This window comes from Dufourea novaeangliae, unplaced genomic scaffold, assembly GCF_001272555.1.
Source record: "Dufourea novaeangliae isolate 0120121106 unplaced genomic scaffold, ASM127255v1 scaffold112, whole genome shotgun sequence".
In the NCBI taxonomy this organism is placed as follows: domain Eukaryota; kingdom Metazoa; phylum Arthropoda; class Insecta; order Hymenoptera; family Halictidae; genus Dufourea; species Dufourea novaeangliae.
The window spans coordinates 1,298,572-1,315,034 of record NW_015373993.1 but is presented as its reverse complement, the minus strand read 5'-3'; the positions used below and the strand labels follow the sequence as shown (position 1 = coordinate 1,315,034).

Below are 16,463 nucleotides of genomic sequence, written 5' to 3'. Positions count from 1 at the left end.
TTGTTAAATATATACATGAACAAAAAATGTGTATGCTTATAATTCCAGTGATCGGAACTAAAGATCGGATACTCTAGTTTAGATTAAAATGTGCGGGAAGTGTCAAGAAATCCCAATAAATAATAACTCTTGAAATGAAGTTTCTAAATTATCCGCAAAGAAATTAAAAAAGTGGACAATTGGAAATCTCGTTCTATATTAAGATCAGATTCGTTTCGATATATAATAATAGGAAATCAGTGCAATTTGAAGTATAAAATTATGTACATCCAGTCCCCTAAATATTAGCTAGTAAATTTATTCAATGAATAGCTAAAAAATGCAAGAATTACAGAGCTATTATTCTGATTGAATATATAAAATTTTAGTCTAGAAAATAGGCATTTGATATCGAATATTCGCGTATTTAGTTGATGCAAATACAGAACACAAACGCATGTGTTTTAATTTAATTATTTCTGGACAGTCTTTATTAAGAATTTTATTATATGATTCTATCCTCGAAAAAACTTGAGGACCCAATCTGGGAAAATTCGAATGTCGCGGTTACAATCTCGTTGCCGATCAAGGACCAAGAATATCGGTTTCCGTGTACAAAGGAAATCGATATCGTCATGGCGGTAAAGGAGCGGCTCTTCCGTTCAGCTTGATTGGAAATCAAGATTATTATGGCTGAGATTTTACATTACATAACGGAAAAGTGCATTTCCATTGAAGTGCATTTTTCGCGGGGCTCAGTAGCATCGTAAGCGACGGTAAAGACGGGACGGAAAACTCAACCCCCGGAGCTTGTGTCTAGTGAGAGAAAACGAACGGATTGACATTGTACACCCGACAATCGCAATTGCAGTAGCAGCCTCGGCCACACCGAAGCATAAACAATCACCATGGCGAAGTACGAAGATATTGCGTAATCCCAAGCCTTATCTAATTATAGCAGCGTAGAAAATGAATCTCTAATTCAATGATAATGCTTTGTTTACTATGCCACGCTGCACGCTGAATCACACTGTTACACTTGATTCACCGGTCATTCTTTCGGCGGCATGTCCCTTTTCAAATCCTTGATTTTTGTCAAAGAGAATGCTGATTTTAAGTTGGTGTGAGTTTGTTAACCGTCGTTAACTGAAAATGTTCTCAAACACTTCATTTCCTTCTTTCACAGTTGTGTAGTACCCTCTGTCACATCAATCGACGAACATGCATTCCCTAAAATACATTAGTTTCAAAATTATACATTTCTGTCTTTACTGTAGTTATGATTTTTTTTTCACAGATTTTTAACATGTAGATGCATATATACTTGTAGATGTAATTTATTAATAGTTACAATGTAATGAGTAATTACGTTACTTTTTTATACTTGTTTATGTAGAATTTTCTTTGTAATAGTTTGTAGAAAAATTTTTCTTTGGTTTCTTTGCATATCAGTTATTAGTTTTAAATAAGTACGGTATATGCAAAATACGCTGTAAATATTCGGCAATGCTGATAATCTCTGTTATTATGCAATGTCTTTGCTTTTATGAATATAAGCAATTGTACATGAGTTATATAAGTATCAATAAAACATTTTCAATGAGTTATTTCATATTTTTATGACAGAGTAAAACTCTGTATTCTTTTTCTATACTTCACTTCTACTTGCCTTTCTAAGGATTGCTACATCATAGTAAACCCAATGTATTTCTATATTGTGCGTGTTAGTGTGTACACAGCATTCAAGGGACATATACTAAACTGTAATCTTATCTCATTTATTTTGCTATCGGTTACTGGCGCAGTTAATCAGTAATTCTTCGACCACGATTGTTTACTTCATAGACTCATTCTTATATCTGAATCAAAGGGAGTAACAGACATTAATATTATGTCTGTGATTTTCTAAAAATGAAAGTTGATATATTTTCACGATTGTGTATAGAATATTTTTATCAATTACTCCAAGGTAAGCTAATTCTTTTACAAAAGAAAATATCATCTGATTCACAATTATATATAACCAGTAGAGTAGTTTCATATAACTTATATTGTTTTATTCTTAAACAATGCATAAATTAGAAAGTAAATACATTTTTTGAAGATGACTCTAACACGTTGTTTCTTTTTTTTTTTAGAGAGATGATGATAGTATTTGTTTATGACACTGCAAGGTGTTGTAAAGAAGATGATGATCCTGCAGAGGCAGTTATGTATTTCCATCCTGCATGGGTGTCTCTTACCCAAAGGCTAGCATTAGCAGGTCAACTAATGGCAATTAATCAGTTTCTTACAACCTCGTTTTCCGCTCCAAAATCAATTACGCTACAGGGAGGAAAGTTTGTACTGAAAAAATTTGGACAGTACATTCTTGTAAGTCTATTATTATTGAAATTTTATTTTCTCCTTTAACAGCATACATTTAGGGAGACTAATAAGTATACGATATTACGGAGATTTGCATGGTACAACTTTATAGTAGTTGTTATCTGCTGTAACTATTACAGTTATCAGTTTACTCCGAATGAATGTAACGCGACATCATTTCATTGTTCAACGAGTCATTCTTAGAGTGAGTTCATATTTGATTTATATGATTGTTTATTGTTTTATAGGCAGTGGGAACTGATAGGAATATTCATGATTGGATTCTAGAGAGACGTGCGAATACACTAGAATCACTGCTCAAATTTTTTCATTCTGATCTTAATAAAATATTAGAATCATTTAACAGCGACAGAAACAAATTTACCGAGAAATTGTATCACATGTTTGAAACGTATTTGCCAATACTTCAATATAGTGCCAATCTTTTTTCCAACATACCTATTATCAAACTTCCAAAGGTTAGTGCATGGCATTGCTTTTAGTATTTTTTTTAATAGTAGATGATCGAATTAATTAATCTTTTTATTTTTTATTGCATTCAATTACTTGTTAATATTGAATTGAAATCAATATCATATTTCTTCTAGAGCGCTAGTAACATATTTTTAGAAGCAATTCAAGTTTTACAATATTGCCAAGAAACTAATGGTGTTATGGGTGGTGCACTCTTCTACAACAATAAGTGAGTTATTTAAAATGATCGAAAATCAATTATTCCGTGGTATTTTTTACTCGAAGAACGAATGCTTTATGTTTTATATACTAATGTTTCAGGGTAGTTGCTACTCAATTAGGTGCAGATTTGACCAAACAGATTGTTATAACTGATCCTTACAGAATAAGGGTATATATTAAATCAGCAGAATTTTCCTGTTCGGCATAAGAACGCGTAATATCGATAAACATTTCGTTTTCCAGGCCCCTGCAGAAAGAATATCAACAGAATTTCACTTACCTGTTGGAGTACAATTACTGCGAGTGTATATAGAACAGAAACAGTTTGCAAAACTTGTACAAGAAGCAAACAATGAACGTTATTACAGCTCGTATTTAGATTCTGTCACGAAAAAAATGTTGCAGAGAAAGGTAAAGAACTCAAATACCCACTAAATCATGGAGTATCCTACTAAAAAAAAGCTGAAGAATATTATATAGAGTCAGGGATTAAAAATGCATATTACGTATAGTAATGCAACAACTGTATTTTCAGAACATTTCGAAGAACAGCAAAGAACCGCCTCTGTCTGGAATGAAACGCGATACTTCTCGTATTTTCACTGTACCCGAAGAAGGCGAATTAGACTCTTCGCAATACAACGACAACAGTCATTACGTGCCATCCGTTCCGCTTACAGCTTACAGTTCGCCAGTGAAACGTAAACAGGAAAGTAAACCAGACCGTCCAAAGTGCGTGAATCCTTTGACTCCTAGCGTTTGCTCCACGCCTTTAAAAGATGTAAACAGAGTCTTACATGGTAATGCTATGTTAATATGTAACACGAACGAGGAGGATGGAAATGTTGAAACAGAAGAGGAGAAGAAAGAAATGAAAGCGAATGTAGACGACATTCCGGACGTTGTTAAGGAAGCGCTTAGATGTAAACGTTTAAATAAATTGAGGAACGTTCCACCGAAAAAGAAAGTGATTAAAAGTAGGGAATTCAATAAAAGGAGCTTAAGTGTACACGATTTGGAATCGTCTGTAAATTTTTGTTCGAACAGAATAGCGATTAGAGCGTATGGATTAGGTTTACCGCAGTTGAAACAAACCGTGTCACCTGAAACTTCCCCTGAAAAGAAACCTGCGTATAAGAAGCAGCACCATACGATTACGGACCCTTGTTATCCCGTGTTTCGATGCGATGGGCTGCCAGTATCAATGTCGTTGTACGAACAATACATATCCTCGCATTATGGAGAACTGACAGACGACAGTAATAACACGATCAATCGCAACGACTTTTTCGCCAGTTTGACCGATCGTAACGCCAAGAATACGACAATTAACTGTGATGCCACGAGCAAAGACAATTTAGAAGAATTAAGCAACACTCGCGAAATCAAGTTGGACAACAAATCGAAACAAGAAACTTATCGTCGATCAATGAGCCTGCCTTTGAAACCACTTAATATCACTGACAACGACGACAGACGAAAATCGGCATCCGAGTGCGGTAACACGTACGATTTTCTACAAAAGAAGAAATTGGATGGTTTACAGTTGACACCGTTAATGTCGAAACTTAGCTTGCTCGCTGATGAGAAAACTAGCGGTTTTTGTAGTAGAGAGACCACTCCTAGCGAGTTCCGTGATTTATCGGGATTTTCGACGGCGACGAATCAAATAATTAAACAGAAATTAGACGCAGTCAATAAAGAAATGGGAAGCGACGGTGAGGATGAACTCGAGGAGGATTGGGTCACCACGTCTAAAGATGAGATTTCCCTTGAGAAAACTGAATTATTTCTCTGTGGACACCAGAACATGGTGTTGGTATTGTTAATGGAAAATGGAACTGCTAATAATCCTGATCTTATACACTCTCTTGTGAGTAGACAATCATTTCTCAATATTTCGTATGCCATCTCGAAGGACTGTTAGTTAAGTTTTTATTTAACCATATACGTTACAGTGGCAGACTTGTGTGAATACTTTAGGAAGACTTGAGACTAGGCTGCAACAGTGCCTAGAGCCTCTACCATCGAATGAAAATAAAGAGTTATATAGTATTTTAAATATTGATCCACAGTGGGACACGATAAACCGTTCTGGTCTATGGGGTGTTACTGAATTGGATATTGTATCCTGTCTTCATGATCGATTCACTCATGCTAGTAATCTCACGGATATTATTGTCAGGTAATTATTTTAGAGATTCAAAAACTTCCTCGAATTAGTGATTTTGCATATTTATCAGCTTTAATTTGCTTTTGTAGACAATAAGATAATTCGTTATTTCGAAGGTAAAGTTGCGAGTCTGCACAAACTTAATTTCCCTAGAGAGAAGAAAACCACTTTGACAACTAATGTAAAATGACTTTGTACTGATTTTATCCACGAATCATGCCATTTATACTATTTATGGTAAATCGTGCATTTAGCTCAGATTCCGCAACTTTATCACTAGAACGACAATATATATAAGATAATATTCTTTCCTTAAACTTTTAACACTCTTGATTCTTTCTTAATAAAACGTTGTTTATAGTACATTTTTACAAGCATGATAAAAATGCATATGTTTTATTAATTAACTAGAACGGAGGATACTGTTGTTTATGGTAACCAGTGCGGAAATATAGAGGTATTTTATCAGCAAGCAGTGGCACCAAATACCTCCGGAGGACTTCCGACTCCTGCAGATTTAATGGGGATTGTGTCTCTTAAAGCAAAACGTAGACTGGAAAGAGATCATGGGATTGTGCTATTGTAAATTGCAATTATCCGAGAAAATGCTTCCACTGTAATGCTATTTGTAATTCGATTGTTTGACTTTAATACTTTGTTTATTACATTCCGTGGCATGCCAAATTCATGATATTAGATCATATTTTGTACATATTTCTTTGCATATAGTAATAGTGAAATTCATCGCGATGTTTTGATAATGTTAATTGAGAAACATTCTCTTTACCTTGTTACTCAATAACACAAGGGCATTAAAAATGAGAATGAAATTCTTTAACTAGTGATTAGCATGTAACAGTAGTCGAACTCTTCTTATTATAACAATGACTTTTGAATAATCGTGTATAGACGTCATGTATACACCAGAATATGTATGCAGTTAGTATTATATTTATTTTAAAAATGTCCACATCCTGGGTAAGAAACAGTCAGTTCAAATTTTCATATCTTTTCAAAATTCCGGATGTCGAGCACCCCATTAATTTAATCGACTAAGACTACTTTTACGATAAAGATATACATACATACGTGAACGATATCGATAGAAAAATAATTGCCGAATTTTCTACGTGTATTTTTGTAATCAAATTCACACAGTACCAATCATAATTAATTTAAGAATTGGCTGTAATTGAAAACTTTTTATATCACTCATATGTATCAACCATACATAATAAATAATATTCTTTGCAACGCAATAAATCATGTATTTTAATACGAGGTTAAAAAGTTTTAGTGAAGATATTTATGTGATGATAAATTTTATATTAATTGCAATTTCATATTTAGGAAAGTTTTTTATTATATATGGTTTCAAAATTGTATAGATTTATTCACAACTATAGTGGAATGGCATGATACAACAGATACTTTTCGAAATCTAAGCTTTCAGTGTCTTAGATAGAAGACAAAAAATTCTAGTATTTTACTGCTACGTCCAAATTAAGTGATAATTAGTGTTAATAATTTATTTGTGTATTTATTAATCATGTTATCAAAAGGTAAAGATTTTTATTACAAGTAGATATAAGATGAGTGCTATTGTTTATTGTTTGACATAATCAATGTTATATAAATGAATTCGTATTGTATGTATCGAAAGTATAATGATTTCTTTGGATACAAATATATGTGAAAAGCATCTAATTATTTATTTATACAATTGATAGAAAAAAATGTTTAATTTGTCATTGCGACTGCATTAAAATACATATATTATTACGAAAGAAGAAGGTACATCACAAAATAGTGTATAACATACTATGTCAATATGTTAACACACGTTTTTTGCCACCGAATCAATTTATACAATTTTAGCAGTAATCAGCTATTATGTAGCTGCTTCTAGTTTTTAGATACACTATTTAAATTAATTTCTTAAAACTTTTCTATAAAATAAGGTTGTTATAACATTTTAATAATTCCTGTTATGTACTTACAATTGTTACTTTATATTGATTGTAACACCATACATCGTTTAAATATTGATACATACTTTTCATATTGTATTTTCAATCATTCATTCTAGTCATTTGTATGTATATCGCCATGAATTTCGAACATTCCGAATTTATTTCTTAATAGTAAGATAAAGATCAATATTATTTCCGTAGATGAATAAATAGACGAATCAAATCCACTAATCAATTAAACTGTTTCAAGTATTAAAAGATTTCAACACAGAATTCTGCAATAAACTTATTGTAATAACAATATAATGTTGATATTTTTTATATTAATTATGGTAGATAAGATGAAATGATACACACTCGACTCCATTATTTTATTGTACAATTTTTATGGTTCCCTAATATTTTGTTAAATCATCGCCATATAGAATAAAAGAAATGATTAATTATCGTATATATGTTTTTATTCCGATGTTATCTGTTAATTTATTTACTTTATTTATGCTCAAGAATTTTCAGAATTTTTATTTTTCTTAATCAAAACATAGTCCTGTTGCAAACTGAAACGCGTATAAATTTGTTATGAATATTTATTATGTATGCAGTAAACATTGTTTTTTTCCATGACCTCAGAAACGATGGAAATGAATTGAGCCGAGCCCCCTGGTTTTACCAGTTTCTTAACATGTTTATATCCTGCCAGTTTCTCTTCATGCTTAATTTATATTAATAGGGCACACCTTTTAAACCAGAATCTAAGCGCCTGTTGACGCAAAACCAATCGCGTTTCGTCATCTAGAACGGCGGGCCTCCACGAGTGGAAAATTTTACTCTGATCAAGTCATTACAAATTCTTGCAACTACACTACGGATGATTAGACAGATATAAATTTTTATGAACTAACTTACAGAAACTGGGATCAAAAACAAACTTGTGTATACTATGGAGGTCACTGTCAGATTTTAAATAAAATAAAAATCTTGTTAAACTTAATATTCTGTTTCTAAACGCATCGGGTCGGGGAAAAAAACATTCTCCCGTCACAAAACATCGATGCGTTTGTGTTGGTAATTGTAAAAAAATTGATGCATCAGGATGACCGTAAAAAGAAAATTTTTTTGAAAAATATTAATTTGACCTTTTACTAGTAAGAGTAAACATTTATGATTTATTTACTGCTTCATGACAGTTACTTCAGCTATGTAAAAAGTTGCATAAAAATTTGGTGGTAACAAGGCACTATTTAGGAAACGGAGTGGCGTACTTGATTGGAAATAATGACCTCAGCATGTGATCATTTCAGAGACGAGCCCACTGTCCGAGAAGTGTCAGGTGATCAAATCGTGCAATGATCCTGAAAAACCTGCTTTGATTTACGATCTGCAATTCTAGAAAAATGCGACACAAACAAGCCTCCGTGGTCGACCAATCAGCGACAGGGATACCGATCAAAGATTTTGACGCGCTTATATTTAAGGAAGGTAAACCAAGCGATGAAAGCTACTAAAAAGAGATCACCAAGAGGAACTATATCACACAAACTTTTCGCACGTGTTGATCATTAAAAATGGTAAGAGAACTATGCAGCTGTATATTTTATTTATTCCTACTTTTTTTTTATTTAAAATTATCACAATTGTATCTTATATCTAATCTCAGCTTCACCTGTCTTTAAACCGCATGCTAATCGGTAATAAGAAGTAAGCATTTTAAACGTTAACTGATTTTGTAAATTGTACCTTAACATCTACGTTTACAACGTTTTTTACCATTTTCAGACTACGTATACAGATAAAGGCCCTAAGGTGAGAAAAATCTTGATAGATTAAAATTACAAATATTGAAGCACGTATACAATACTATTTTTGAATTTCAGCCTTTGGGAGGAAAATTCTTGTGCTTCGATCACATAACATTTTGGGTTGGAAATGCGAAACAGGTAATTAGAATGAAGTACTTGTGTTGTTGGTAAAATAATGTTTTACAGTTATGATATTTATATAGTATTAAATAAAATATAAGTCCCTTTAATATTATAGGCTGCTACATACTATTGCACTAGAATGGGCTTCGAACCTTTATGTTATCGTGGTTTGGAAACTGGCTCAAGGCATGTAGCATCCCATGTTGTTAAGCAAAATAAGGTACATGAAATATTTATTGCTTATCAAATTGCTTTTAGTAGAATATAGAACCATATAATTAACACGTTGACTGCCACAGTGGAAAAGGCAGTACGTGGCCAGACACACTTTATTTCGTTTTTTAAGTCATAAATCTTTGAAAATATATGTGTTTGATTAATAGAGATTGCTTGTCTTGTTTTAAATTATACTGTGATATTAATAATTTTGTAGAGGTATTAAAATAATCCAGCATGTTTGCAATGTTTCAACTACGAGTTATTTCGTAGCTGGCAGTCAACGTGTTGAATACCAATTAGAAATTTGCTAAAAAGAAAACAAACAAACCGGTATACTCTCATTTTACCTACAGATTGCCTTTGTATTCGAATCAGCTTACAGACCTGACAATGACGATATGGGAAATCATGTATTAAGACACGGAGATGGTGTTCATGACATTGCCTTCAATGTTGAGGACATTGATATTATTGTAAAGGTAAATGGAACTAACTCAATTATTTTAAATCAAACAAATATGCTGACCTTGATTTTATAGATTGCCAAGAAAAAAGGAGCAAAGATAGTAAAGGATATATGGGAAGAAAAGGATGAATACGGTGTTGTAAGATTTGCCACTCTAAAAACTGTAAGTATGTTATACATAATGAAGTGAATGAAAAAGTAAATAAAAACAATATTTTAACAAACATTGCCTATTAGTATGGGGATACGCATCATACGCTCATAGACAGATCAAAATATAAAGGATTCTTCTTGCCAGGGTATCAAAAACTACCAGAAGATAGATTTACGAAAGACTTGTAAGTTCCATAAAATAAGACAGTTTGTATGTTAATCAAATACACGAGCTTCGTAATAATTCGATTATTTATTTAGACCAAAAGTTGGATTAAATTTTGTGGATCACATTGTCGGTAATCAACCTGACAAACAAATGGAGTCTATCGCGAAATGGTATATTACACAATTTGAAAATTATTAAAAAAAAAAAAACAGAATTGAAATAGAATCTGTTTGTACAAATCCTGATCCACTGTAGGTACGAGGAATGTCTACAGTTCCATCGATTCTGGTCAGTAGACGATACTCAATTGCATACAGAGTATTCTGCTCTGCGTTCTATTGTTATGACTAATTGGGAAGAAACTGTGAAAATGCCTATTAATGAACCGGCTCCTGGCAAGAAACGTTCTCAAATACAGGAATACGTCGAGTACTATGGAGGAGCAGGTGTACAACATATTGCTCTTAACACAGGCGACATAATTAAAGCCGTAAGTTAAATATATTTTGAACAATCTTCTCTTAAACTTAGGTAGGATCAATTTTTACTATTACATACACCGTGTATTATTTTCCAGATACAAAATTTGCATGCTAGAGGTGTAGAGTTCCTGGATGTACCGGACACTTATTATGATATGTTAAGAGATCGTTTGAAGGCTAGTGGAGTGAAAATTTTAGAAGACCTTAATATCCTTCAGGTATGAACATTAAGATATTATACGAAAAATATTATAATTAACAAAAACTCGTTAACGATAACATTTAAATATTATGCTTCTAGAAATTGAAAATATTAATTGATTACGACGAGGATGGGTACCTTCTGCAAATATTTACGAAAAATATGCAAGACAGACCAACCCTTTTCATAGAAATTATTCAAAGGCGTAATCATAATGTAATTATCATAATTCTGTACATTAAAATTTAATTAATTGTTTATAATCGAGAATATGAAAAATTTCATTTCATTTATGCTATAGGGATTTGGAGCTGGAAACTTCCAAGCGTTATTCGAAGCTATAGAAATGGAACAAGCTAAACGTGGAAATTTGTGAAATGATGTAAATAGTAATCGTAATTAAAACTAAACATGAATATGTACAGACATTTTGCACTTAAGAGATTTATATAATAAAGTTTTATTACAAACGTAATAAAAAAAACAATGTTCATTACTTTTACTTGATGTTATAATCATTTAATGTCGCACATTGGAGAATGGAAACTAACAGTACATCATTAATTTCAGATGTGTTGTATTTAATGGCCAATATCTGTTTTACAAAAATACACACAGCATAATGGTGTAAATATGTAACAGTACAATTTCAAGCGTAATAATCGACCATTAAAATCAAACATTATATAATGTTACATTCTATTGTATTGTGATGTCAATATTGTAACAGTGTTATCAACAATAGACATATTTAAGAATTAAGAAACTCAGAAAAGCGAGAGAATTGTTAAACTGTGTCTATTTTTAATATTTTTCCTTTTTGTGGCCAAGGATATAAGCGAATATTCTTCATATAAAAACTGTAGTATCTAGAAAGAATGGGATAATACGTGATGACAAAAGATTTTAATGATAGAGTAGCTCACTTATTCCAATCTCTGGAGATTCCATGGCTCAGATGACTGTCTGCCATTAATTATGAACCTGCGCACACTTTTCTTCATGCGGTATCATGAATGCCAAGGCGGAAGATGTCGTGTTGACAGAAGAATGAATTCCCCAGTGGCTTCAGCACAAAAACCTGTGAGAAGGCATGTGGTGGATCTTCATCTGCCTGTAATAAAATTGTAACTACATATTATGTGAATACTGTAAACAAGAAGTGTTAAACTTTACTTCGTTTTAGTTGTATAAATTGATTGTGTATGGAGTGAGTCAGCTAATACTGAAATATAGATAAAACAGTACCCAAGAATAAAATTTCTTGAAAGCACTTTTACATATAATTCTATAAAAGTTTGACTTCAGTATTAAGTGACTTGTACTTTGCAGAGATATTTAATGTACAATTAGTTCGTTATTCGCTAAGGTAAATCTTATAATAATAAAATACAATCAATTAAAAAAAGTGACTTTGTTAACAATCATGCAGAAATTATGCAATGTTGCACAAATACAATGAAAATTAAAAAATTACATGCTATGTCGATGGACTCACCATGATATAAAATTTAGAAAAAATTCTTTATTATTATGTCTGTTAATAATAATACGTTACTATACTTACTCATTATAACTTTTTCCATTAATGCTCTCTTAATTCGTGTAAAAAAATTTATTATACTTTTCTTTAAGTTTTTTTTTGTAAAAAGAAATTTAAAAAATTGACATTATTCCTGTCAGTTCAGCAATTTAAAGTTTTCCATGGTATATTTATAAAATTATACTTTGTTAAATGATAAATGAAATAAATGAATATGTAATAAGTAGTTTGAAATCATAATATATGGTTCAAGTAACTTTGATAAGATTACCACTACGGGTGATGCAATACAATCAAAGGAATTGAAGTGCAAAATTCTTATACTAACGCTAATTCTAGCAAAGAAATTATTTTACAGCATATATAAAAGCAACACGGCAGAACGTAAATGTTTAGACGCGAGTTAATGACAAGCAGGCATACTCTGACAAACACGAAGCAAGTTAAGACACTAGAAATTAGTATCGGGCTTGCCTGTACTGGTACAAAGATCAACCGTAGATCGGTACCTGACGCCTAAACCGTGTCGTGCAGCGCAAGTCTGAAGATGTCATGCTGCACGTAAAAGCTGGTGCCAATTGGCTTCAGGACAAATGTCTGGATGTATGCATGGGGCTGATCCTCATCAGTCTGCCCAATCATCAACAATCACTGACTGAATTTTCTTATTTCATCTTCTTTGCGGAGGTAGGTATATAGAGAGATTGTTGCTGGACATTAGTCATAGCTCAATCTCTATCTTCGTATGGCAGCACAAAAAATGTAAGGCAGTACAGTACACATTTGTGTAGCATGTCCAGCCAATAGAATATAACGTATGGACGAACAAAAATTATTTAAGGAAAGAATCAATATTGTAACTGAAATATGATCTTTGCTCAGAAAAATATATCGTATCAAGCGTAAAACGAGGACGGTAATAAGAAATTAAATTACTGAACCAATCGGAATAAGAATTTTGCACGTAATGGATTATAAAGTATTTTGTACGATGCAAAATGTTTATTATCTGTGTATGTGTACGATGCTTCAGAAAGGCCGTTGTTATTACTAACAAAGAAACTTCACAATTTTACAAAATTACAATTTTTTTTTTAAATTTTCCAGATTTGTAGGGGACTTCAGTTAGAAGTATTAGGCAATTTTTTCTGCTACTTTTTGGTTCTTCAGCTTTTAAGGTGTCTTTCACTCCAAAGAATTAAAGGTAGCAAAAAAGGATTGCCTGATACTTTTACTGAGGTTCCCTCCAAACTGCAAAGTTTCGATAAAGTCTGCATTTTTGGGTTAGCAAAATTTCCTTGTAAGTCTGATGATCACATGAAATTTGTAATGCCAATTAAGTAAGTGTAAATCAATTTGTGAATGCTTCTTGTAGTTTCTTTGAATGAAATGTAAAGAACTGTCAGCTGCATGAATTATTTAATTTTCATATGATCAGTACCATAAGAGGCATTATACAAATGATATGACATTTCTATACACTTATATATGAAAATTTCTGTTTATATTACTTGTATAAGAATCATAATATGATAACTACTGTTTTTCTTACCTGCAACCTTCCTAAAACATTAATGAGTACACCACCATCAAACATTGGTTGCGAATCAATGGCAGTAATTATCCGATTAATTTTTTGAAATGATAAACTCTGAAAATTACGAGTATGATTAATAATAAGGAAAGGTACAATACTATCTATACTCATATTTATTTGATAATCAAACTTTATTAAACCTCTTATAAATAAATGGAAAATAATAAGTTTATCAATTGTACAACTTTCTTTCAAAGTGCAAAGCTAATCTAATAAGTATACATGCATAGATATAATAGAAAGTAAAAATACTGTCTTGCAACCAATACTTACAGTTAATTTTTCCATGATTTTAATAGCACCCTGTATTTGCAAACCTTCAAACGTCATGAAAGACGACTCGGTCTATAAATGTAACATCAAATATATACACAGAAAAGAATTGCTATGAATGGCAGAGGAAATAGCAGACAGTTGGAACTTACATTATACATATTTATTAAACTTGGTCTCTGTGCAGGATCGTCAAACAGTGCATAATACTGCTGCACGAAACCCTTTCCGATAACTTCATACTGAGGGTTCAATGCCATTATGCTAACTTGCTATATACGCGGCCGTTTTTCGACACCGACAATATCAGTCTTTCCTAATGATTTTGATCGTTCGACACTTTCGTCTTTTACAAAAGTTCTACGACGAGAGTAAAATAATGCTTGTTAACATCCCTCGTGTGAGATACGAGCTAGCAGGAAGCTACTTATGCCGACCAATCATTTCGAGGTATCGAGAAAACCGTCCAGTTATTCTCGAACTCTCGAAAAGTTTAGATATTTGGCAACGATAGCACACGTTTTTGCAGAAACAAGAGTTATATCGCAGAGACTTGCGAATTCAACAATCAAATCTATACAAGATTAATCTTTCTCGCCAAAAACTGATCAACATATTTACGTATAAATAAAAAAAATTAATTTTTTTGTGCCTGGGTGCAATGCCGGTTCGAATAAAATTCTCTATTAAGAAACAATTTTGCAAACGTCATTTAAATCGTGACATACGATTGGTTTATCATCGTTGCCGGATGTCTAACGCCGCGACATCTGCTGATCTGGTCTCAAACGTCGACAGTTCGAGAAATGAAAGTGTGGTTAACTTCCTTTTTTCCGGTGTGAAAAACCGTGAGGTGTGTAGCGCTTGTCATCGAAGAAAGTAATCCAAAAACATCGGAAAATTAGAGGATATTCGATCTTTTTATATGCCGTAATTTTAAACAGTGATAATTCCAATATTTTTGGTCTATTAAGCGTTTCTTTCTTACTCTTATATTAATAACAGGTTTTTAAATATATCAACAAAGATTTCAACTTTGTTTATATTCAGTTGTACTTGATGTTAAATGCATGTTTTAAGGTTTATATGGCGCGTGAAATATTTTTCACACTTTTGTCTTTTATCTTTGAATAATATAAATTTTACTGTGTAAGAGGTCATGGTACACTTTTGGACACAGTGTTTACACAACTACCATTATAATGCATGGCTCTGTGTCCTCTAAATGAGCAAAATTATTAATTTTACAAATAATTAATTCACAAGCAATTTTAAAACAATAGGCAGTGTTTTCTCTTAATATTTAAGTTAAATTTTGTCGTGTTTTTTCTATAGCACATACTTCCAAGATGGTGAAGATTATGAAAACGGGGAAAGTCGTATTGGTCCTCAGTGGACGATATGCAGGAAGAAAAGCCATTGTAATACGTAATTATGATGATGGTACTACAGACAAACAATATGGACATGCATTGGTTGCAGGAATTGACCGATATCCACGTAAAGTACACAAAAGGATGGGCAAAGCAAAACTTCACAAACGTTCTAAAATCAAGCCATTCGTGAAGGTAAATGTAAAAAATAGAAGTATTTTGAATATTTTGAAGCAATTTAGACAAGTCTCTTTTGTATTCATTTTTTCAGATTTTAAATTACAATCATTTGATGCCAACAAGATACACAGTAGACTTACCTTGGGATAAAACAACCACTAAAGATCTTAAAGACCCAATGAAACACAAGAAGATTCGATTCCAGACCCGTGTTAAGTTTGAAGAAAAGTATGTTTATTTTGTTTTCATAGCTATTTCTGAGTCTTTAAAGTATTTGAAAAAATTGTTTACATGATAAATGTTTACTTACAGGTATAAAGCGGGCAAGAACAAATGGTTCTTCCAAAAACTACGGTTCTAATTAATTTTAAATAAACATAAAATATACAAATATTTGAAGTGTAATAATTTTTTAATCATCCTCGTACTTCAAAAAGAAAGACAGTACTTTTTGTTATTGTGTGTAATTGAAAAGCACGATTCCGGTTTATTTTTATTAGCAGTATTTATACATTAATTAGCCTCCTTGCTTGTAAAATATACAAGAATAATTAATTTGTGTCATTGAAAATACTATATTCAAAAAATTGAACAATTTTATGAGACCCTGATAAAAAACATGTTTGAAATGCAATACATTAGTTTTCACACTGGACTGCCAGCAATTCAAAAAGTATTGATAAGTATATAATTTAA

The 16,463-nt window shown here is 32.1% G+C and overlaps 4 protein-coding genes across 7 annotated transcripts; 3 read left to right on the top strand and 1 right to left on the bottom strand.

Moving 5' to 3' along the window:
- Window positions 1–604: 604 nt before the first annotated feature.
- Window positions 605–5,957, top strand: LOC107187850. The gene is made up of 9 exons (XM_015576031.1): window positions 605–1,102; window positions 2,118–2,352; window positions 2,595–2,825; window positions 2,955–3,049; window positions 3,142–3,211; window positions 3,286–3,453; window positions 3,578–4,915; window positions 5,001–5,227; window positions 5,627–5,957. Exons 1-9 carry the CDS (start codon window positions 1,047–1,049, stop codon window positions 5,799–5,801), a joined length of 2,595 nt encoding a protein of 864 aa, XP_015431517.1. The 5' UTR covers window positions 605–1,046; the 3' UTR covers window positions 5,802–5,957.
- A 2,736-nt stretch (window positions 5,958–8,693) lies between these two features.
- Window positions 8,694–11,177, top strand: LOC107187857 (4-hydroxyphenylpyruvate dioxygenase). Its single transcript, XM_015576041.1, has 12 exons — window positions 8,694–8,756; window positions 8,965–8,991; window positions 9,063–9,125; window positions 9,226–9,330; window positions 9,683–9,808; window positions 9,869–9,958; window positions 10,033–10,133; window positions 10,210–10,287; window positions 10,373–10,607; window positions 10,695–10,817; window positions 10,901–11,017; window positions 11,103–11,177. The coding sequence occupies exons 1-12, from the start codon at window positions 8,754–8,756 to the stop codon at window positions 11,175–11,177; spliced, it is 1,143 nt and encodes a 380-aa protein (XP_015431527.1). The 5' UTR covers window positions 8,694–8,753.
- A 258-nt stretch (window positions 11,178–11,435) lies between these two features.
- LOC107187859 (probable nuclear transport factor 2) lies at window positions 11,436–14,620 on the bottom strand. 2 transcript variants are annotated; one of them, XM_015576043.1, is made up of 4 exons: window positions 14,367–14,620; window positions 14,215–14,286; window positions 13,897–13,995; window positions 11,436–11,915 (listed from the first exon to the last, which is right to left on the bottom strand). In XM_015576043.1, exons 1-4 carry the CDS (start codon window positions 14,472–14,474, stop codon window positions 11,802–11,804), a joined length of 393 nt encoding a protein of 130 aa, XP_015431529.1. In that variant the 5' UTR covers window positions 14,475–14,620; the 3' UTR covers window positions 11,436–11,801. The 2 variants fall into 2 exon arrangements, with proteins under 2 accessions (XP_015431529.1, XP_015431531.1); XM_015576045.1 differs by lacking the exon at window positions 11,436–11,915 and adding an exon at window positions 12,861–12,974.
- Window positions 14,621–14,999: 379 nt separating this feature from the next.
- LOC107187844 (60S ribosomal protein L27) lies at window positions 15,000–16,160 on the top strand. 3 transcript variants are annotated; one of them, XM_015576023.1, is made up of 4 exons: window positions 15,000–15,067; window positions 15,550–15,782; window positions 15,859–15,995; window positions 16,080–16,160. In XM_015576023.1, the coding sequence occupies exons 2-4, from the start codon at window positions 15,564–15,566 to the stop codon at window positions 16,126–16,128; spliced, it is 405 nt and encodes a 134-aa protein (XP_015431509.1). In that variant the 5' UTR covers window positions 15,000–15,067; window positions 15,550–15,563; the 3' UTR covers window positions 16,129–16,160. The 3 variants fall into 3 exon arrangements, with proteins under 3 accessions (XP_015431509.1, XP_015431510.1, XP_015431511.1); XM_015576024.1 differs by having other exon boundaries at window positions 15,067–15,144; XM_015576025.1 differs by lacking the exon at window positions 15,000–15,067 and adding an exon at window positions 15,165–15,219.
- Window positions 16,161–16,463: the final 303 nt, after the last annotated feature.